The sequence below is a fragment of the Mercenaria mercenaria genome, unplaced genomic scaffold (assembly GCF_021730395.1).
Source record: "Mercenaria mercenaria strain notata unplaced genomic scaffold, MADL_Memer_1 contig_4795, whole genome shotgun sequence".
Lineage (NCBI taxonomy): Eukaryota > Metazoa > Mollusca > Bivalvia > Venerida > Veneridae > Mercenaria > Mercenaria mercenaria.
Window position 1 is genome coordinate 22896 of NW_026463051.1, and position 25078 is coordinate 47973.

Genomic DNA, 25078 nt, shown 5'->3' on the forward strand with positions numbered 1-25078 from the left:
GGGGGCTGATTTCAAGTCCCATCTACAGAATTTGCGGGGGCCTTGAGTCGCTTTAGGGAGTATGGCCTTAAGTTGAAGGCTCGTAAGTGCGAATTCTTTCAGAAACGGGTCGAGTTCCTTGGTAGGTGGGTAGGGAAGGATTCTCTGGAAATGAGTGTGACAGATATCAAAGTAGTGAGGGACTGGCCGGCTCCTAGAAATCTTAAAGAGCTCGAAAGGTTCTTAGGTTTGGCCAACTACCACAGGGTTTTTGTACGTGATTTCGCTAAGCTTGCAGTTCCATTGTATGCCTTGCATAGGGGTGGGTCTTTCAAATGGGGGGTTGATCAACAAGAGGCCTTTGACGCTCTAAAAAGAGCACTAGTTAGTCCTCCAGTGCTAGCACTACCGGATACCACCTCAGAATTCATATTAGATACTGATGCCAGTAACTTTGCGGTTGGCTGCCAACTGTCGCAAATGCAAGGGGGCGTAGAAAAGGTGATTGCTTACGGTAGTTGCGCTCTTACACACGAACAGCGCCGCTATTGTACCACACGGAAGGAACTGTTAGCTGTGGTGAAGTTCACCAGGCAGTTCCGCCATTATTTGTTAGGTAGGCCTTTCATAGTGCGAACAGATCATAGTAGTCTGGCGTGGCTATTGAGATTTAAAGATCCCCAGGGGCAACTAGCCCGTTGGTTAGAGGAACTAAGCCAGTACACTATGGTAATTAAGCACAGACCGGGCAAACTGCACACAAATGCAGACGCTCTGTCCAGGTTGGGGACAGAGGACCCTTGTCTTAAGTTCAAATTGGGGGTTGATTGTAAGGACCTTCCTTGTTTCCCATGTAAGTACTGTGCGAGAGCCCAAGATATTTGGGGAAATTTCGTTAATCAGGTAGATGACGCAATCCGTTTGGGGGAAGGTAAAGGCCATCGGTTTGTTTTAAGGAAAACAAGAAGGGGGCCCAGAGATGACCAAGATATTTCTTTAATGGTTGGGGGCAGAAGTCTGTTTGAGGAAGAGGGGTTCGATTCCGGCTGTTCTGATGACAGGAACAAGGGGGGTGATCAGGAGGGTAACAGTTTATCAATTAGGACTCTAACAGTAAGTCCCAGCAGTTGTTGGGGATTCCCCATAGAGGACCTAAAGAAGGCTCAACGGGACGACCCGACCTTGAGTTTTGCTATTAATTTTCTAGAGACAGGGGTAAAGCCCTCACAAGCGGAACTGGCCCTGGGGAGTCCTGGGGAGAAATTCCTATGGCTAAACCGGCAACGGTTAGAGCTGGAGGAGGGGACCCTTTACATTGCTAATCCCGAGGGGAGTGATAGGGCCCTAATAGTCCCTAATTCTTTGCAGATGGAAGTTCTTAAGTTTTGTCATGATATCCCCACCGCGGGACATCAGGGGAGAGAGAGGACATTGCTCCGCCTGAAGGAGAAGTTCTTTTGGTATAAAATGGGACAGAGTGTTAGGAATTATGTGGAGTCGTGCGGAGTGTGTAACCGGAGTAAAAAAGTCACACGGTTGGGTAAGGGGGAAATGAGGTTGTATCATGCGGGGGCTCCTATGGAGCGGGTACATGTGGATTTCTTGGGGCCTCTTCCAAGGACCACTTTAGGCAATGAGTATGTTTTGGTCATGGTTGATCAGTTCACCAAATGGTGCGAGTTAGTCCCACTGCCCGGCCAGACAGCTGAAATCACAGCTAGGGCTGCAGTTAATGAGTTCTTTTGCCGTTTTGGTTTCCCTTTTGAAATTTTCTCGGATCAGGGCCGCAATTTCGAAAGTGGTTTGTTTAGGGCCATGTACGATGTTCTCAGTATCCATAAGGCACGTACTACTCCTTACAGACCGTCCGCAAATGGCCAGGTGGAACGGTATAATAGGACATTAATGGATGCAGTAAGGTGTTATACTGGGTCGGTTCAGAACAAATGGGATGAGTTTCTCCCACAAATCGCATCAGCGATGAGGTCATCTGTCAATAGGGCCACAGGGTCCCAACCGTCTTATGCTTGGGAGGGAAGTTAATACCCCATTGACTCTGATGTTTCCCCTTCCTAAGACAAGCGATAGCACCCCAGGGCAAGAGGAGTCCTATCTCACCAACTTGGTGGGAAAAACTAATGAGGCTCATAGGGTCGCGAGGCAGAGTCTTAAGACCTACCAGAAATCTTTAAAGAGGGATTATGACCTCCGGGTGTATGAGCGCAAGTTTGGTTTGGGTGATGTTGTGTATGTTCTGGATACTGCTACCGTGAAAGGTAAGTGTCGTAAACTGATGAATCCTTGGAAGGGACCGGGGGTAATAGTGAGGGTACTGTCAGATTATGTATACAGGGTGAAATTGTCAAATGCAGTGTTTACAGCAAATCACGACCGATTGAAGACTTGTAAAGATCGGGAGCTGCCCGGGTGGGTCAAGAAATTTAAAGAGTCTGGGGGAAAATGGGAGGAACCAGAGGATACCTCTGATGAAGTGTTTTGCTTGTGTCGAAAACCGTGGGCAGGGCGCTTCATGATTATGTGTGACTATTGTGACGCATGGTATCATGGGTCATGCATCAATATATCACCTACGGATGCATTGAAGATTAAGAAGTATCGGTGTGATAGATGTCGCTTGGGGGATAAAGTCGGGGGAACCCCCTCACAGTAATTTTGGTTTGTTTTTCAGGTCATGGAGGGCAGCCCTCCTTTCAGGGATCTGGACACGTTGTCAGATCCGGATATTGAGTTGGAGCCAGGAGATCTGGATAGTCCCCAGAAACGTCAAGCACGTCGGGGTTTCGAGCACTCTCCTAAATTACAGGGTCGAATAGTCCCCAATGTTCCTTCTTCAGGCCAGGTTAACCCGGCCTACTCTCCAAAGGGTCCAGACTTTTCAGAGACAGTCCAATCAAGCCCTGGGTTAGAAACTACACTGCAGAGGGGGCTCAGACTGAGTCCTAGCTCTTCAGGGTCGCGGTCATCGGTATCATCAGGTTACCTGCTGAGGCGCGATGATTCCTTGGAAACTGTGGTTGCCAAAGGGGATAATGCTGATTCTGAATCCATGGGTCCCTATCCTAGCATCTGTCAGGGCTACCCTGACCAAACAGCGCCCTCGGTAAAACCTGTCCTACAAGTCACCCCGTCAGGGGTAAGGGTCACCCCAGTTGGGCGAGGAATTCACCCACTTCTTAGTAGTATTGAAATAGAAAGGGTGGGGAAAAGGCCTCGGACATCCCCAGATTCTGACCCTCGACCGGGTAAATCAGGGAATTGGAATCATTCCGAGGAGCCGTGGGGTGGGGCTAAACCAAAGACGTCTGGGGAGGGTATTCAGCTCCGTCACGAGCCATCCAGTGATCGCCCTCAGAGGCAGAGAAATTCATCTGCCCCCAGGGTTTGCCCTGTAGTTGGGTGTGGGGGTGTGTGGTCGGATGTGCTGGCCCATGTAAGAAAAGCACATTTTCCTGGGCAGTTTCGGACAGGGGGCACGCACCCTACCATTCTTAGGCAAAGGGCACGTCTCATTCAGTGGCTGGCACAACATGTAAGAGGGGGGGATGGGTCCCTTAGCACTCTTACTATGTTACTGAAAGGACGGATACCGTTCACTGAATATGGATTGGTGGGCAGCCAGGTAGAGGCTTTAAGCAGATTTGCAAGGGCTGTGGGTTGGCCACTGATCTTGCCCCTTTCAATCGATCCCCTGAATTCTGCCGTCATGTTGGCCGACTGGAGGTGTTTAGTGGCGGCAATAAATCTGTTGCCATCATCCATGAGGTTACAGTTCCAGGAGGGGGTCGCACTGAGGAGGAATAGTTCGTCTGATTTAGGGAGTGGGACTTCGGGTCAGGTAACACCTGGACGGAGTGTTAGTGTGTTGGGAACCACAGGGACCCCAAGTTCAGGTGCCCAAGGATTAGGTCAACCCAAATCAGGGAGTGGGGGCCGTAGGCGGGAAGGTAGGACGGGTGGTAATGCTGGGGGCATCAATAGGACCCAAAGTTCTGGTGCACAGCAATCATTCCCTGACCCCAGGGGTAGGGATCGCACAGTTCGAGTTTCGCCAGATCCAGGGGTACATAGGTCGGGTACTGATCCAAGTACCGGTACACGGCCATTACCGTTGCCTTTTGTAGAGGAGCCGGTAAAAGGGGGTTATCTTGGCCGGGTCGTGGACTCACATTACCACTATGACAGGCTGTGCAGGTTATATGGGGTGTCCACGGGGACCCAGCCCACTGTTTTGGCAGAAGCCATGGGTAGGGCTACCCCAGCTGACCGAGTAGAGGTTCACGGGTCGGTACCTCTTTCTGTGATCCAGGATTTTTCCCTTCTTTAACCCTGGTTGCAGACCTAATGGACTTTAGGGTTGCCTCCACAGTGGGAGTGCACCCGAAAGTGGTCGTTGAATTTGGAGGGGAAGAAAGATTGACTTTAGAATCCCTCTGGAATTCAGGTTATCTTGCGGGGTATGGGGAGATAGGGCTCGATAGAACCGTATCCCCATCTTATTGGTTGGCCCAGGAGGAGTTGGTAAAGGACCTGTTGTCCCGTGTTCCTGCTAAGGGAGTTATTGTTCTCCACGCCAGGGGCATGGCCCATGACTCTTTTAATGAGGAACCTTGTATGCGGCTGCTAGGTTTGTGCTCTGCCGCTGGGTTAAGTCACCATAGGAGGATCCAACTTCATTGTTGGCAAGGGAGTCGACTTATGGCTATGAGTTGGCTTGACCGATTCCCCAATACTTACTTTAGTATTAATAATGGGGTTCAACACTTTTCACAAGACCAGAGGGCTGGGTTGAAGTGCTTGCCGCCAAGCAGACTTCTGCTGGAGTCTGATGGCCCGGCTTTTTCTCCACCAGGGTTTAGGGCAAATGGCCCACATCTTCTTGGGGTCACAGCAAGGCTGGTGGCCAGGGTTTTGGGGACAACCCCTGAATGCCTTATTGCTCGGACCACTTCAAATGCCGAGGAATTGTTCTTCGGGTCCGAGTGAAATAGCCCATAACTGTTGCTGGGTATCCCAGGATGGGTTGGGAGACTAGAGGTCAATATGGGTATTCCATGACCTTAACTTGTAACTATCTATTCTTTTTCCTCTGGATGTTCCAGAATTAATGTTGTTTGTTTTGGAGGTCAGTGTGGGTATCCCATGACCTTAACTCAAACTATCTGTTCTTTTTTCTCTGGTTGTCCCAGAATTAATGCTGTTTGTTTTGGAGGTCAGTGTGGGTATCCCAGGACCTTAACTAGTAGATTTGTATATCTAGGTACCTTGATATTTCTTCTGAGCGGTGTTAATAGTAGCGTTAATTTGGGAGCAGTAAATGCAGATCAATATGGGTTTCCCATGACCTTAACCTTTGTTTGTGGTATTCATGTTTACTCCCTAGTTAGGCTGGGGATAACAAATCTAGGTCAAACTGGGTTTCCCATGACCTTGCCTTCTGAATTTAGGGCATATGTGGTTTGCCCTCTTGGAATTTTAGGAATAGGAAGTTTTTTGGGTACTCTGGGCATCCCAGAGTGGTTGTGGTAAAAGAAGGTTAATATGGGTATCCCATGACCTTTAGTAGGGCGCCCTTTGTTCTCACCCACTTCCAACAGCCCGTATGTCCTCTTATTTTCCACCTTTGGGGACTGGGTTTTTAGAACGGGGGGGAGTGTAGTGGGAATGGAGGTCACAGAGGTCGTGAGAGGTCATCTGAGGAGCTATTCAGCCAATCAGTAGCCGAGTCAGGCATCATGTGACCGTCGCAGCAAATGAGAGTGGAGGACGAAGGGTGAACGATCTCTTCTGATTCTGGACGCCATTGTTTGTTACCATATCTATTACAGCAGTGAAAATCCAGGCTAATCCTTGGTAAGTAGGCTGCACTTTGCATTGTTTATTCTGCCATTAGAGTCAGGAGCATCTCCTGCCTCTAATTGGAGTGTTCATCCAACATAGCGAAGGGTATTTTCGCTATAAAATTATCAAGAACTTCAAAATTGTCAATAGAAGAGGTTCTAGCACGTACAGTTCTGATGTTTTACTACAATTTGATGTCCAACACAATGTAATGTTATGCTGCAGACATCGCCGTAGTGTACAACACTGGACAATCGTATTTTGTATGGTTTTAATTTTCTTTATTCGTACTCGGTCATTTTCGACCCAGTAATATAGTTTACTTGGTGCTAGAGATGTCTTTGCTGTTCATGGGAGATTCTCATAGAGCTCAATTTCTGGCGTATATTTATAAACTGCAAAGATATGATTTACTTAATATTGATTCTGCAATTGACGTGAAGTTCTGTGGAATTAGTGGCGGTTGTTTAACAAACTCGAACGATGTCCTGTTCTTTCAAGATTGATTAGTGAAGCATCATCCTGACTATGGTGTCATGTTCATTGGTGGTAACGATATTGATTAACCAGGCTCTACTGCATTAAATGCAGAGACCATAGCATTACGAAATGTTTCAATTGCTAAACTTTTCTTACGTTGCTACAATCCGAAACATATCTTTATTTGCCAATTTATTCTAAGGCAACACACCCGCCACATCCCAGCGTACATATACAATGATTTTATTACTGAGAAAAGCGAACAGGGTGTTTAAACAAGAACTTGGAATACTTAACGTACTGGAATTTGAAAGGAATGAAACATTCTAATGCTAACATTTTACAGATAGATGGTGTTCATTTCAACAACCTGGGATTTGAAATTTTTCCACAATGTGAGAGAAATGATTTTGAAGTGCATTGCAGATATGTAATTCACACATGTACTGGAAGATACTGTATTCTAATTGGTGGCACATTTGTATCTATATTATCATATAACAGTAAGTATAGACATAGTAAGTATATTAGCCGTCATATATGATAGAACCAAACCCATATGGGGTCCATTTCAGTTAGATAAACAAGACTTTCTGCAGGCTTATGAACATGGCAGATCTTGTATATCACAAATTTTCTGTCCATTTGTGGTAAAAGACTAAATGTAGTTAAATGGACTAATAGAATTATAAAGTCTAAACACATTGTCTGTATGTGTTTATATAGTTTAAATGTAGTTAAATGGTCTACTAGAATTATAAAATCTAGACACATTGTCTGTATTTGTTTATATTCTGTTCCACTATATAAATAATGGTTACAGACAAGTAATCTGCAGTCAAATACACCGTAAGTTGTCAAATGGGCAACAAAATATGATCGTTTTTGACAACTGTCTACCTTTATGTAATCAAATGGGCTGCATGGAGTCAAATAGGTTACTAAGTCTATGTTACTCAGATATTTTGTCCGTATTGATGTAGTCAAATGGACTACAGTGTAGTCAGATGGACTACTTTGTATAGTCAAATGAACTATATGTAGTCATATGGACTACTTTATTTAGTCGATGGATTATTTTACTGTATGGCTAAACACAGGATGACTGCTAAAATGTTACAAGAAGAGATTGTTGTAAATACAGTATTATCTCGTGGAAGTTGATCTTTACATGCTCTTTTAGTAAGTATAGATATAGTAAGTATATTAGCCTGTCATATGTGATAGAACCATTTCAGTTAGATAAACAAGACTTTCTGCAGGCTTATGAACATGGCAGATCTTGTATATCACAAATTTTCTGCCCGTTTGTAGTAAAAGACTAAATGTAAGTAACTGGACTAATAAAATTATAAAGTGTAAACAGATTTCTGTATTTGTTTATACGTTTGTGGCCGATTAGTTTAAATGTAGTTAAATGGTTTACTAGAATTATAAAATCTAGACACATTGTCTTTATTTTCTTATATTCTGTTCCACTATATAAATAATGGTTACAGACAAATAATCTGTAGTCAAATACACCGCAAGTTGTCAAATGGACAACAAAAAATGATTGTACTTGACAGCTGTCTACATTTATGTAGTCAAATGGGCTGCATGGAGTCAAATGGGCTACTAAGTATATGTTACTCAGATATTATGTCCATATTGATGTAGTCAAATGGACTATAGTGTAATCAGATGGACTACTTTGTATAGTCAGATGGACTTCTTCGTATAGTCAAATGGACTATATGTAGTCATATGGACTACTTTATTTAGTCGATAGATTATTTTTTCTGTATGGTTAAACACAGGATGACTGCCATATACTTGTAACATGTTACAAGAAGAGATTGTTGTAAATACAGTATTTCTCGTGGAAGTTGATCTTTACATGTTCTCGTATATGGTTTTCTATTTCATATGCCACCAAGACAGCAAAGGCTGCTGCAGCTGGGGAAGCAGCTAAACCGAACGAAGAACAAACCAAATTGAGCAGGTTTTAGAAGCTAACACATCCAATTTATCAGAAAAAGACTTGAACACAATTATATCAAATGTTGTTCCTGCTGTCACACAAGGTATGTCGTAGATTTTAAAAGACTTGAAGGTACTACCGCCTGACTATTCAGAACCAAAACTTCGGAAAAGAACAGATACCTTTGGAATCCACACAAAGCACTTCAACATCTGCTTCAGCACCAACTTTGCCAGCTTCAGTTATGAATCAAAATTCTGCCACATTTTGCATCCACTTTTTCTTGGTATTGATGAAAAAATCAAAGCTAAGATTGTATCAGATCAGTTTGTGGAGTTAGATTCCATATAAAATAAAGGTGATTACCAATATCATTTAGTCGAAAATGGCAGTGGGAAACTCTCGTTCAAAAAAGTTTTAAATCGTCGACCAGTATAAAAACGCTGGATCAAGGGTTTAATACATTTCATATTTTTACAAGTGTTTAAACAGACAGACACCCAACATCTGCTGCTACTTTAATGAAACATTGCGACACAGTTCGTAAACTTGCAAAGCAATTGGGGGATTCCGCTGCCATTTTTACGATAGACAATTTAGTCTCTTATAAGAAGCAAGATTGGCTTCGATTTCATATGGGGAAATCGATACCCAGTTATACACGCAGGCACTGGTCATGGGGTTAATTAAGCCAAAACAAGAACAGTCTTTTCTTGGCGCAAGATTCCACCAAAACAACCCGTGCTTTGATTTTAACAACGGGTCTAGTGCCAGAAAATCGTGCATCTTTCAGCACAGATGTCAAAAGTGCCCCGGTCCTCATGGACGAATTGTGTGTTTTTTTTTAAAAGGTGCAATCAAATTTCAAGTCAAAGAACTGATAACGTAACCCTATGCATGGTGCCTGCAGTCTTAAATAAGGCTACTTTTCATATTGTTACACCAATTAATTCTGATAACCTACGATACTGGCTCCAAGGTGCGACTTGAAATTAACTGAATATTTGATGAATGGCTTCACAAGGGCTTTAAAATACCTTTTACAGATACTCATTCTAATAAATTTCCTGGGAATTTCAAATCTGTGACTGAAAATTTAGAGGGCATAAAATCACTGTTGAAATTGATGCGGGTCGTGTTCCGGGTCTTTTGAATGAACCACCTTTCAGTAACTTTATGACCTCAACTCTGGGTTTAGTACCAAATCAGGAACCCAGTGAATTTCGTGGAATACATTATTTATCATTTCCAGAAGGTCAGTCTGTTAAGGCTGGAATCCCATCAGAATTGTGTTTTGCTCAATATCAAAATATTGATGATGCAGTAGAACTTGTGAAAACTATTGGACCTGGTGCGCTTCTGTCAAAATTTATGTCCAAAATGCATTTAAAATCATTCCAATTCAGTTGTTGACCTTTCATGTTTTCCTTCGAGTTGGAGAATTTACTTCTTCCTCTCCCGACTCGTATATTATAGTAGTAGAACATGTATATATAACATTCAATCGAACTAAATAGCTTTGACTTGGTTCTGAAAAGCTATAATTATAGTCGAGGCAAGACCCATAAACTGCATATATCATGTTGTCACTATGAATTAGGTATGTGCCCATTGCATGCATTGTACTCGTATTATACATTAAGTAACGCTCCACCTGGCCCACTATTTCCGTTTTTGATAATCATCCAGTGACAAGATATTTTTTTTGTACCAAGCTTCAAATGTCACTCACTCGGTTAGGGTATAGTAATGACTTTTACAAAGGTCATAGTTTCCGCATTGGTGCGGCATTGCAAAGAGGTTTATGGGGAGTTTCAAAAAAAAAAACTCGACCTTTTGGCAGGTGGTTTTCAAATACTTATAAAAAGTATATTCGCATTCCTATGGGAGAAAAATTAGATGGGGTCCAAGCTCCAATCATATAGGTACATCATGGTCACAAATGTGATGGGGTCAAGGGTCTCTCACCTTGTGATTATCATGTTAACAAGTATTATTCAGTTATCCTCTTAAGACAAATATCAGTATTGGATTTTAGAAGTCATACACCTTTGTTTGGGGTGGATTATTTTTATCAAGTTAATATCTAGTTTTCTTATGTTTGTAATTCTTATTGCTAATGGTGCGATGGGGTCATGGGTCTCTCGCACTTAAGTTATCATGTTACATGTACACAAAGTTTATTAGTAGGCAATTTTGCATGTTTTTATGAGTTACTGATATTTTGCTTGTATGATGGTGCCAAGGGATGCTCGCCTCTATTTTGTCATGTTAAATATACCTGTACCATTGTCTACAATTTCTGCATGTTAGAGGATGTAACACTTCAACAAGTATTCTTCAGTTATCCTCTTAATACAAATATCCGTATTGGATTTTAGAAATCATACACCTTTGTTTGGGGTGGATTATTTTTATCAAGTTAATATCTAGTTTTCTTATATTGTAATTATGTCTCCCCCAGGAGACATATTGTTTTTGCCCTGTCCGTCCGTCCGTATGTCACACTTCATTTCCGAGCAATAACTGGAGAACCATTTGACCTAGAACCTTCAAACTTCATAGGGTTGTAGGGCTGCTGGAGTAGACGACCCCTATTGTTTTTGGGGTCACTCCGTCAAAGGTCAAGGTCACAGGGGCCTGAACATTGAAAACCATTTCTGATCAATAACTAGAGAACCACTTGACGCAGAATGTTGAAACTTCATACGATGATTGGTCATGAAGAGTAGATGACCCCTATTGATTTTGGGGTCACTCCGTCAATGGTCAAGGTCACAGGGGCCTGAACATTGAATAGGGGTGACTATTGAGGCCAATTTTGACTATTGCAATACTATTGATATTGCTTAAAAACTATTGCGATACTATTCTATTGCAGGTTACTATTGCGATACTATTGCAATAGTTATCGGCCATCATATTTTATACAGTAAAGCTACCAACTGGCATTGTTACACGGTGTAAGAGACGGCACTGTTTATAATTGCTGATAACACACATTGAGATGTTTGTACAACTGAAACGGACAGAAATAATTCTAACATTAAATATTTCTTGCCTTCCTTGGCTTTGGAACAATAAGTAAAACAATAAACCTATGCAAGGTATACTCAAACGAATCGGCCATTTTGTTGCGAATGTCAACATGTTTAATAACCCAAAGCATCGAAAAAGACGAAAATTAACGGATCGGATTAAGGTGTACCAGCACTAAATGAAGGGTCCTACCGAACAGTTTGCTGTATAATACAAGTAGCCTTCTTTCTCCATGTCCATAGTACATTTTCTCATCTAATATTAACAGGTTATTTAAACATATTTAATCAAAGTTTCTAAGAAACTAAATTTATTAATTATCTCCCAGACTTCTCAGTCCTTTATGGTAGTTTAATTCCGTGAGGGTAATTATTGTAATGGAGTCGTAAACATTTTCTGAGCCGCAAATGAAAGCTGGCTCTGTTTCTTGGTTATTTCTGTATTTACTAAAATTTCAAAACTATCGATTGTTGAAGGAACTATCGGCGATTGTTATTGGATCGTGACTTTTCTATCGATGCATGCTATCGGGACACTTAGTATCGCAATGCATCGATAGTTCGATGTATCGTTACATCCCTAACATTGAAAACCATTTCCGATCAATAACTAGAGAACCACTTGACCCAGAATGTTGAAACTTCATAGGATGATTGGTCATGAAGAGTTGATGACCCCTATTGATTTTGGGGTCACTCCATCAAAGGTCAAGGTCACAGGGGCCTGAACATGGAAAACCATTTCCGATCAATAACTAGAGAACCACTTGACCCAGAATGTTGAAACTTCATAGGATGATTGTACATGCAAAGTAGATGACCCCTATCGATTTTGGGGTCACTCCATTAAATGTCAAGGTCACAGGGGCCTGAACATTGAAAACCATTTCCGGTCAGTAACTTGAGAACCACTTGACCCAGAATGTTGAAACTTAATAGGATGATTGGTCATGCAGAGTAGATGACCCCTAACAATTTTGGGGTCACTCTGTGAAAGGTCAAGGTCACATGGCCTGAACATTGAAAACCATTTCCGGTCAGTAACTTGAGAACCACTTGACCCAGAATGATGAAACTTCATAGGATGATTGGTCATGCGGAGTAGATGATCCCTAACGATTTTAGGGTCACTCTGTTAAAGGTCAAGGCCACAGGGGCCTGAACATGGAAAACCATTTCCAATCAATAACTTGAGAACCTCTCGACCCAGAATGTTGAAACTTCATAGGATGATTGTTCATGCAGAGTAAATGACCCCTATTGTTTTTGGGGTCACTCCGTTAAAGGTCAAGGTCACAGGGGCCTGAACATTGATAGCCAGTTTCGATCAATAACTTGAGAACCACTTGACCCAGAATGTTGAAACTTCATAGGATGATTGAACATGCAGAGTAGATGACCCCTATTGATTTTGGGGTCAGTCTATTAAAGGCCAAGGTCACAGTGGCCTGTTCATGTAAAATCATTTTTTGGAAATAACTCGAGAACCACTTGACCTACAATGTTGAAACCTAATAGGATGATTGGACATGCAGAGTAGATGACCCCTATTTATTTTGAGGTCACTTGATCAAAGGTCAAGGTCACAGGAGCCTGAACAGTGACTTGAGAACCACTAGGCCAAGAGTGTTGAAATTTAGCGGGATGACTGGACATGCCAAGTAGATGATCCCTATTGCAGCCAACCATCAGTGTCTCTTTGACTTTCGCTCCTGACCCCTATTGACTTCTTGCCTATAGGACTTTGCATTGGGGGAGACATGCGCTTTTTTACAAAAGCATTTTCTAGTTCTTATTGCTAATGGTGCGATGGGGTCATGGGTCTCTCGCACTTAAGTTATCATTTTACATGTACATAAAAGTTTATTAGTAGGCAATTTTCTAATATTTTGCTTGTGTGATGGTGCCAAGGGATTCTTATCTCTATTTTGTCATGTCAAATATACATGTACCATTTTCTACAATTTCTGCATGTTAGAGAGTGTAACACGTTAACAAGTATTCTTCTGTTATCCTCTTAAGACAAATATCAGTATTGGATTTTAGAAATCATACACCTTTGTTGGGGTGGATGATTGTTATCAAGTAAATATTTAGTTTTCTTATGTTTATAATTCTTATTGCTAATGGTGCGATGGGGTCATGGGTCTCTCGCACTTATTTTATCATGTTACATGAAGTTTAATAGTATAGGCAATTTTGCATGTTTTTATGAGTTACTGATACTTTGCTTGAGTGATGGTGCTAAGGGTTGCTCACCTCTATTTTGTCATGTTAAATATACCATTTTCTACAATTTCTGCATGTTAGAGGATGTAACACAACACAGTAGTAAGCTGTTGATAAATAAATGATACACTCACTTTCTTCGGATGGGGTTATTGCTAATAACTTAATAAATGAAATTCATTTATTATGTTTTTGCAATATGTGGCATAAAGGTTAGATCCCCACCTTTGATGATGCATATCAACTGTTAATATTTGTCTTTTCTTGATAAAATTAGTCACCTATCACATATTATGTATGATGCTGTAACAGAACCATTTATTGTTAATTGTGTTTTCAAATTCGTCATTTAGATATTAAATGACAGATTTCAATCAAAGATACCTGTTGGGTTTTGATTTGATTTACTACATCATCAAACAGAGCTCATAAAGTGAGTGTAAGATATATACCTTGGTTATATGGAGCTAATGCTACGGAGCTTGCATAAAAGATATTGCTTTAAAACTTGCAACACTTGTTCACCATCATAAGCTGACCCTGTACAGCAAGAAACATAACTCTGTCCTGCTTTTTGCAAGATTTATGGCCCCTTTTGGACTTAGAAAATATCAGATTTCTTGGTTAAGTTTTATGTTTAGGTCAAATTTTTCTCTTAAACTATCAAAGCTATTGCTTTGAAACTTGCAACACTTGTTCACCATCATAAGCTGGTCCTGTACATCAAGAAACATAACTTCATCCTGCTTTTTGCAATAATTATTGCCCATTTTGGACTTAGAAAATCAGTTGTCTTGGTTGAGTATTATGTTTAAGTCAGCTTTTCTCATAAACTATCAAAGCTATTGCTTTAAAACTTGCAACAGTTTTTCACCATCATAAGCGGGTGCTGTACGTCAAGAAACATAACTCTATCCTGCTTTTTGCAAGAATGATGGCCTTTTTTAGACTTAGAAAACCATGGGTAGGACAATATTTCTATTATACAAAAAAATCAGATGAGTGTCAGCACCCGCAAGGCGGTGCTCTTGTTTCAGTGTTTCAGTTCTTATGAGAGTAAACTTATATTAATTATTGGCAAGAGTTTTAAGGTTAAAATTAATGATATATTTGAACTGTTGAAATATCATCTGAAATTATATGGATCCTGATTAAAGATTTATGTTTCTAGAAATTCTGCAAACTTTTTCACATGTTTTGAAATCTTGATCTGGAGGCAAGTTTCTATAGTTGTGCTTTATATCTTACAGGTTACTAGCTAATGGTTTAAAAATTCCAGTTAAAGGAAAAAGAACAAGACATCTTAATGAGAAGAATTCTAACAGAACAATAACAAATTTAATAACGGTTTGAAGTTGTTCTTCCAAATAAAATTGTAAGTAACATGAATTTTATGTTTAAGTGGGGTGGGTAGGGGCATCTATTGAGCCAGTTTTCAGCACAGTGGTCTCCCTTTTAAGTAGAGATTTTTCCCACCACACAATTGATAAATCTTTTTTCATCTTTTGTTATTAGATTTTATTAAAATTATTTTGAATATTTCTAAGAGATTTTAAGGAGATAAAGTCAAAATCAAAACTGTAATTTAAAGTAAGAAAATAATAATTGAATTTCTATCCAGAGGTCATGTGATTTTCATTGTCACATGTTATTTTGTGATGGCAGTGATCAATGTGGTGGGGAGGCTACTTGTTTTTTTCTTCTTTCAAAGTTTAACAAAAATACGCTATATTCATTTGCATGATAGGTAAGAGTTTTTAAGAACCTGTCTAGAAGTTAATCTGCAGATTTCATTGAATCACAACGATTTGAATAACTTTAGGCCCTATGCTTCAGTTAGATGTAACATATTTTTACATTTAGAGATTTTATCAAAGCATAATTACGTGTACAATTTTTTTATACGCCCATCTCTAAAAGAGTGCGGCGTATTATGTGCACACCCGCGGCGGGCGGTTGGTGTCCAAAACCATGTTCGCTCTATAAGTTGAACAGTTTTCATCCAATCTTCCCCAAACTTGCTGACAATGTTTGTGGGCATTATATCTCAGCCAAGTTGAATAATCACCCAAATTGCCCCAGGCACCCTTGGATAATGGCCCTTGAATTACTTGAAAACTGCAAATTTAGCCTTGTCAGCCCTCTAAGTTGAACAGCAAAGAAATTATAAACGGCTCTTCAAATTGACAACACTAGGACCAATACATTAAAGGCCTAGATGCTAAAACCTGTCTAAACCAATGTGGATTGGTCCACGTAAATGTGATGATTGTAACTAGAGGCTGTTGTTTATGGTAAAGATAAAAGAAAGCTTTATTCAAGCTGCATATAACCCGCATACAACATGAGCTACGAAGCTCTTGTGTGACAAACTAGGTATCCAGTAACAGATACTTACCTGTGCTTATTTTTATCTCCTGGTACAACCATTTCTAATTTGTCTCTTTACCTGGAAGGCCTTGTTTGATCTTCTACATTTGTCTCTAGCAGTTTGGAGGGCACTGTGTTATTTCTTATTTGAATCATAACATTGAGAGGGCACTGTGTGTTACTGTACCCCCGTAACAACAAAGTTGTAAGTGGGTGTATACTGGTTTTAGGTTGTCTGTCTGTTCGTAGACAGAATCTTGTGCGCACCAACTCACAGCATCCCCTTGACACAGTTTAATGGAACTTCACACAAGTGATCAGTAACAACAGTAGTTGTGCATGGGGCATGTTAGGTTTTTTCAGAAAAAAATTCTGCAGAGTTATGGGACTTAGTTTTTTGTTACTATACTATATACATAGACACAATCTTGTGCATACCATCTCTCCTCATCCTCTGACACAATTTAATGAAACTTCACACAAGTAATCAGTAACAACAGTAGTTGTGCATGGGGCATGTTAGATTCTTTCAGAAAAAAATTGCAGAGTTACGGGACTTTGTGTTTTGTTACTATACTATATACATAGACACAATCTTGTGCACACCATCTCTCCTCATCCCTTTGACACTGTTTAATGAAATTTCACCCAAGTGATCAGTAACAACAGTAGTTGTGCATGGGGCATGTAAGGTTCTTTCAGAAAAAAAAATTTGCAGAGTTAGAGGACTTTGTTTTTTGTTAACATACTATGTACATACAGTCTGAATATGCAATGTTGTGCGTCCCTAATCTTCCGAACCCTTGCATACAATTTAATGAAATTTCACACAAGTGATCAGTACCAACCCTAGTTGTGCATGGTGCATGTTACGTTCTTTTAGATAAATATTCTGCAGAGTTATGGGACTTTGTTTTTTCTTACTATACTGTATACATATAGTCTATATACATACAGTCCACATAATTATGCAGTCTTGTGTGCATCAAATTGCAATATACTGTGTCAGTGTGTGCGGGGTTGGGGAGGGGGGTGGGGGGTACATTCATCATAGCTCTAGTTTTCCCTTTGTTTCTAGACATTTGGTGAACATTTTAATATTCAGTGTTCTCCAAATGTTTTATTTAATATTATGTATCACAGATCATTTACAGCACAACCTCTGCAGAGTGACACCATAAGCAAGACTGAAATTTGCTTGTCGTTCAGAGGTTGCTGCTATTGAAAAGTTCCGTAACTTACAAACTGGTTGAGTCAGAATAAAAATGCCAGTCTCTATAGGGAAGTGTTTGCCCTAAAGAAGTTTACAGAGGTTATACTCTATCGTACTTTCAGGTCTGACAGCATTTGACTATATTGTAGACTTTGAGGACTAGATAGATCGTGGATACTTCAAAGAAGAAATTAAGGCTAGGTTAAAAGGTAATTTGAATTTACCATTTCATTAAAATTTATATGTAATAGAATATTTATCAGCTTTATTATGATTTTTATCAAGAAATATGTTTTGTAGTCTGAGATATAGCATGACAGAGAGCAGTTTTTCTCATGCATACCTCTTTATTACACATGTATTCACATTGAATAAATGATAAACTGTCTGATGATATCATATTAGATAAATTAAAAATAAAGTTTTACATTAAGTTTAGAAACTCATATTATCTCTTATCCTACTGTAAGTAAACAGAGATTGAAAATGCATATCATCGGTGTTGGACGAAAATCCCATTAAGTGAAATGGTGCAGTTATTTGTTTCTAATAAACCATATATTATATAAAACTCCACACTAATTTCTGTCTAGTCTTCATCTCTGCAGCCAGTCCTGTTATTTCAATGCAGCTGTGTGATCTAAGCAAAAACCACATAATTACCTGCAGGGGATTTCACAACATTCTTTACTTTCAGCTTACAACCTGAAGTCTGCCAGAGTTCTGATCCGAGCTATATCAAAGAGGGTCAAACCAGGCACATTGCCTATGATGCGACATGATATGAGCAAGTCTGTGTTCTTCATCCAGACACCACATGGGTGGGCACTGTACTGAAGTGGGACATCCTTGTCAGGACACAAGATGTTTCTTCCAGTAAACACTGGCGCTGTGCCAAAATATTTCATGTTTTAAAAACTGGAGACTATATGATATTTTTTGCTGGCTCTGAACTGTTTTAAATATCAGATGAACATCATGTTAATAGTGCGACTATGATACTCTGAAAGAAAAACTGGAAACTTTTTATGGGGAGCCTATCTCAGAATTAGTGGAATAAAGAAATTCTGAAAGAAAAATCACTGCAAATATTATTTAGTGTAAAATGTTCAAAGAAAGGAAGATTTATTAATCTTTCAAAAGTTACAGTGAAAAAACATTACATGCCTTTTTATACAGTCATTACAGTGGTTGCTAAAATGAAGTAATTTAAAAAAAACAAAAAAACTATAAGACAACCATATATGAATTGACTTGATTTTTCATACTGCCCCACTTTTTACCTAGGTTACTGAAATGAGGGGTGTATTTTGTGTTAAGGTGATTAAGTTGCACTGGACTGTAGTTCTATACAGCACATAGCCTTGCAAGAGAAAAGAGCGAAACTGTTTTAATTTACTATATTATTAGCATGTTTAAGACATTTTCTTTTTCCAACTTGAGTCTTTATCCTAGTAGACATTGGTGATATTGGACCAATATTGGGAAACAACTGTCAGTGTATGATATTGGTTCATCATCCAGCTGATGATTTAGACATCAACATTTAACCCTCATCTGTTGGGAATAATAGAACACTGTCATGTTGACTGCAAAAGGGATATTGGACCGCCAGATAACGGTCCAATATATGATGCTTGCTCTGGTTAACATCGCAGTAAATGGTCTGTACAAATATGGTAAATTTGTGCAGCTGGAATTGTTTTAATTTATATTGTTTATATGCAATATTTTAGTCATTTATATACATCCCATGTATTAAGTGATGTTTTGGGTTTTGTATAGATCTATACTTTATGTATATTTCAATTTAAACTGTAACTGTCTTTGCCAAATTGCCACTGCTAAATACTTGTATTAATCATAACATAAAATGTTTTACATTGTACTGCAGTTGTCAGAATTTGTGAAAACTTTATTTTAAAGATAATGTACAGAAAATTGTTTAATCTGAGATACACTATTTTCCAATTAATGTTAATGACTGAAAAGTTCATCAATATTCCTTATTTCTATAACAATTCAAATACAGTCAAATTTGCACTAAATACAACGTTTAAACTGGGACCATCTGGCTTTAAGGATCAATAATATCACTTTAAAGACCAATAATATCTCCTCAGAGTTGAAGTTATATCGTTTTTCAGTATGTAAATAAATACAGCCGGCAAGTAAAAACCACTTTCTGACTTTCCAAAGTTTGGTCCATGCATAAAGGATGGACTGTATTTCAAAAGATTGAATGGTTCTTGCAGTCATGGCAGATGAATGCAACTTAGTCTTACATAAAATGGATCTTTCGAGTGTAATGGATTCAATCTAAAACTGAACTGAATAAAGCTTTAAAAAATGGAAACCTCTATAAACTAAACTGAATTAACCTCTCTAATGTGGAAACCTCTCTACAGTGACTTGAATTCATCTCTCTTAACTGGAAACCTTTCTAAAGTGAACTAATTAACCCTCTCTTAACTGGAAACCTCTGTAAACTGAAATGAATAATTCTGTCTAAAATGGAAACTTCTCATAACTGAACTTCCACTTTTATCTTAAGGCTATCAGTCTGGTTTAGAGAGACTCCAGAACAGAACATTATCTTTTATTGTTATACACAGATTACAAAACATACATTTTGTAATAACATGTGAACAAATAAACAAAGGTGGACATGGATCAGTGTGTATTTGGGATGGGGATTTTTAAACTGTTAGAAAAGAATAACTTTAACCCAAATTTTGAAGTAAAAAGGGAATGCCTGTGCATTGGTTTCTAATAATATCAGTGGGCCAGTGTACTTACGTTTGAGTTGCTATGTAATAGTTATAGTATGTGTGAGAGTGTGTTACCAGGATATATCAGAGCTAGGGGTACATCGAGGGTATTTTTCTCTGCACATATCGTCGAGGCCGGTAGGCCGAGACAGATATGTGAAGAGAAAAATAACGAGAAGTACCCCTAGTTCTGATATATCCTGGTAACACACGAGCACTACATATTATAACTGTTTTATCGCATAGTTTATCATTAAAATTTATATATTATTTTCATTTAAATTTGTTTATTATTATTTTTACTATTTTGATTCCCTTTCTGCGCCTCGCTGACTGAAACACTAAAACTTCTGTTTTAGAAAATGTGTTCCCCAGATAAAAGTACCCAACAAATTTCTGCATTGGTTTTAAATCTTTGCATTTCATTGGCCAGACATATTGTAAAACTTGTTGTTTTGTTTGTAAAAGAAATCAAAGAAAAAGAAACATTTGAGAAATCTCAGAATTTCATATATTTCATGTATTTCTGAATTTGGCAATAACTATCAAGTTTTTGAAATATTCTAGTTTATTTATTCTTTTACTTTATAAATGTAGGTGTTTGTGACAATTCTTTCTCTGTGAACTGTAAATTGGAGCTAAAATCATCTTTTCTTTGAAAGGAAAAAATTATACTCCCTTGATAGGGCCTCAATAGAGAAAAAGTGTTCCGATATATATCGGAACAGTTTTACTGTGCTGATATATATCGGAACACTTTTTTTCTTATGAAACTCCATAGAGATTTCTGTGTTGATATATATCGCAACAGTTTTGTAAGATATCAGCACAGTTTTGTAGTAATAATGTGTGTTACTATGTATAACATGCTGCAAAGATCAAAGGAAAATTGCCGCACTATGCGATAAAGATTCGAAACTATCGCTACGAAGTCAGCTTTACATAATGAAATACTACAACAACAACAACAAAATATTTGACACTAAAAGTTACATTCTACCAATTCAATTCCTTATTTATTTCATATTAATAACAAAACATTCAGACCTCATTTTCAGCACTTTAGAGCATTTCAATGATATGAAAACCATATATGGTCATTTAGTATAACATGTCTTCTTATCAAAAATAGAAAAATATTGACATATTATGTTGAATATAAGAAAAATAATCTGTTCTGAGAAACATCACCCTCTAAAAATGCCCCCATGAAAACAGCCGTTTAGCATTTACACATAGGTAGACATTTTTCGCAAAGAATAAAACTTATTCCAAGAAATTTACAATGAAAATGGTCTAGATCTATTCTCAATACTATAAGCAATAAACATAAGCCAAAAATTTAACTGTCACCTCCTCATGTCACTCATTATACCAGATTTCATCCATAGCATGGAACTACATTTTGGACTACTTCACATGTAACACTGAGTAGTCACTTCTGGTTTGGTGTAATCCATCCTAAAGGAAAATAAGCTAATTTATTTCAAGAAACAAGCTTATTTTTCAGAAGTTGAAATTCAGGTCATCAGTATTTCTGATGTACCCCTCATAAATACATAATTTGCTTAAGCGTAGGTCCTAGGTATGATCGGGCAGGGTAGGGTGGGGCGCAGGGGGCATATTCTCCTTCTAAAATTGACACTCGCAGTAATATTTGGGAACTTGTACAGTATATTTCTCCTTTGAGCTGAACTGCTCTTCTAGAAGAAGCTCAATTCTATCCATAAATTTAAACATCATTCAGTCAATAAATTTAATTAAAGATTTGGTGTATTCATATATATAATTGGCAATGTTTTGTGGCAGAAGGGGAGTGGTGGTGTTGGAGACGAGGCGTCGGCTGCTTACCACGGAGACGTGGGTTTGAACCCTAATAATGGGTCATGACAGTAACTGTTAACGTCCTCATTAAATGCCATTCCAATGTTTTTCCGGATTTGGATTCGAAGCTTTATTCTTCACAATCAAGCGAAAAAAAATTAGTATATAAGGGAGTAGCAAAGCAGTTGACAGCCACTGAGCAGGCGACCTCGGTAGCTCTACAAGTAGGCAGGCTTTTCTAGGCAACTGTCAGTTTTGAATATAATTTCATAACTACTCTTTCACTGAAAATTGGCAACATTGTAAAAACGTTAATATAACATTACCTTAACAACATTGTGATTCAAACTTGAGTAAAATGTTGTGACAACGTTACTTAACAACGTTGTGACAACGTTACAGCACTGTTACATACACAACGTTGTAGCCCAACGTTTGCACAACGTTGTACTGACGTTGTAAATTTTACAAGATTCAGATAAAAACTCAGTGTGTCTTTTTATAGGGTCTTTTCAGTACATTCACACATTGCTTTCTTAGGACTTTCTCCTATACATTTCAAATCACTATTTTGAACAGTTCTCAACGTTGTCACAACGTTGTAAAATAACACAGCTAACATACAACTAAAACACAACGTTGTCTTAACGTTGTGTGTTTGCTGGGATATTGTTTCGCATAACAACGAAAAACTCGGGTTATTCTATGATAAATCACACTTGGGAACTTATTATTTCGATTCTAACACGACATACTAGTATCAACATTGTTAGAAAAAAGTGTAACTACTTTTTACGACCACGCTACGCACCTGGATCGGATGACGTCATTGCACGCGAGTGGTATATTGTAGAATAACCCGAGATTGATTTTGCTCTACATGTATGTAAGTTATTTGCTGGTCGTGTTAGAATTAATTAAAATTAACAGTTTTGACATAAAATCAATAAATCAAGACGTACACAATTCTCTCTGTCAACATGTCTTGGAGTATCTAGATCTTGACAATGAACTCCACGGCGAAGAGATTCTCAAAACACACGAACTGAAAACTTTCTTTCTTCGATTCTGCCGCTGGAAAACTGTTTCTTACGAACAAAATAATTAAAATATCGTTAGCGGCTACTGCAGCTGCTTACCATTAGAAAATAGATGCATCATTTGCAGACAGACTACAAATGTTAGATGTACAAAATTCATGTCTGCCTGTCTTGTGTGTTTCCGACATAAACACTGTGTGTAACCTAGCAGGCTAATCCTTTAAATAGAATGTGGCACGTAATTCACGTGCAAATACGATTGTCATATTCCTACTGGAAAGTCGCAGATCTGTACCTTACACAAAACACGCTTTCCTACAGATTTTGTTAAGGTATCCAAAATTTATATTTTGTAAAATAACTTGAGCTACAAAAGAAACTAGTTTCCTTGAGATAGACGTGTTTTGTAGTTTGTTGTTTGTTTAAAAAAAAAAACAAAAAAACATAGCAATGGACACCTTAAGCATTAGCATAGGATAACTGATTGTTTACTTATGCTAATCTTAGTTGAAACCGATTTTCAGCTTTATTAATTATTCATCCGCAGCATCATCAGAATAGTCCATATAGCAACAGCTGTAACGCAATACGAATATAAGAGAACCACACATACAAAAAGTCGTGGAGGCAGTTACCGGCACCATTCGGCAGTTATGGACACCCTTACATTTTTTAAAATAAAAAATCAAATAAGTATGTTGACAAGCGATGAGTAAGCTAAGAGATGAAGAGAAGTCAGTTGAAATGCTTTTAAATTATAAATAAAAATGATAAGAAGTTGCTAGACGTTTAAGACTTTCCATCATTTTGGCTAGATTGTATATTGGCCGTGTGTATAAGGCAGACACTTTTGCCTTGATGTTATAGCCTACATGTGTGCAAGCTCTAAACTTAGTTTACAGTCAGTAGAACTTTTTAAAAGCCAATAAAGGACGAAACGCAACAATGTTCAACGTCTAGAATATACAACCGTAGAGAATATACAAGAGGTGACCAAGCACCTTGATTTCGTTGCATTGTAAGCAGGGTTAAATTTTCGTACACAGTTACATATCGTAGAGAATATACAAGAGGTGACCAAGTACCTTGATTTCGTTGCATTGTAAGCAGGGTTAAATTTTCGTACACAGTTACCATGTCTGTAAACTTAGCCAAATTATGGTCCTACTATTTTAGTAATAGCAATAGTTTATATCAGAGTCTAGATCTGATAATTTAGGCAACCGAAAATGTTTGTCAGTTCATTACACTGACGAACAGACAGAAACATTAATGAACAGACGGACAGACAGGATCCCTGCCACTTCTTCTAAGAAAATAGGTCGAGTGCTCAATAGCACTTATGTTTCGTATAAAGGAAGCTCTAAAAGTCGCATTAAAATAGGGCTATTATAACAGTAGCTCAATCTGGGATGTTGTATTCGAGTGCTCGAGTGGATTTTTGCCAGACAGGATCTCACGAGGTGCGCGAGCACCGAGAGTGATCCGACCTTGCAACCTCCACAAGAGCCAACTACAAATTCCCAGATCTAGCTACTATTATGATGACCCTTTTATTATATGCCTCCACCTGTTTTGTTACTGAATGAAATCTTCAATGTTTATCGATATTAAAATGGAACTTAGTGAGGTCTTTATGTATGCTATGTATAGAACTGTGTCAGGTCATGCATGTTAATGAAAATAGTCCGGCAGCATACAATACAAAAGGCACAATACGGATTTTTTTCTGCCTGTTCATATTTACTTGTGAAAAACAAGCCTATTTTTTTTTACAGAATTTATATATGTATATAATAAAGATCTTTTCTGTTCTGAAAAAAGCATAAAATATCTAAATCGACAGGTAAGGGAAACAATCTAGGCTATGAATTATCTAATGGGGTCGAAAACTGCCGACACAATGTTTTTATGTCGGCAGACACCCATTCTTTCCTGTCTCCTTGGCATCTTGGTAATATTTTCCTCCATAATTGTTGTCAGGGACGTCTTTCATATCTGTCCTCGTGTTGCACACGCGAAAATAACTAAAATTTTTAAAAGCAATTTCAAGGGAAACAACACTATCCACGTTACGACTTGCAATAACTCTTCCAAATATTGTTGAAGGAGATACGTCCTGTCAGTAAGAACAATATCTTGATGTAAAACGATAGTGCGCAGGAGTTTCGCTTGGACTCGCAGACATTTAGGAAGAGTTTGTGACGTCATAGAAATGTCACAGAAAATCTTAAAGACTGTGGCACTCTTACAATTAGGGTGTCGATAACTGACGACTGTCGGTTCTATGCGCAGTGTAACATGCAAAAAAA

General features: G+C 38.6%; 1 protein-coding gene and 1 long non-coding RNA gene across 3 annotated transcripts; both read left to right on the forward strand.

The window, feature by feature from the left end:
- Positions 1-4341: 4341 nt before the first annotated feature.
- Positions 4342-4983, forward strand: LOC128554172 (3'-5' ssDNA/RNA exonuclease TatD-like). The gene has a single exon (XM_053535421.1). The coding sequence runs from the start codon at positions 4342-4344 to the stop codon at positions 4981-4983; it is 642 nt and encodes a 213-aa protein (XP_053391396.1).
- Positions 4984-5861: 878 nt separating this feature from the next.
- Positions 5862-19125, forward strand: LOC128554169 (uncharacterized). Of its 2 annotated transcripts, XR_008369540.1 has the most exons (5): positions 5862-6094; positions 6665-11588; positions 14799-14923; positions 17254-17340; positions 17829-19125. It is a non-coding gene; the product is annotated as an uncharacterized LOC128554169 (long non-coding RNA). The 2 variants fall into 2 exon arrangements; XR_008369539.1 differs by lacking the exon at positions 5862-6094 and having other exon boundaries at positions 6115-11588.
- Positions 19126-25078: the final 5953 nt, after the last annotated feature.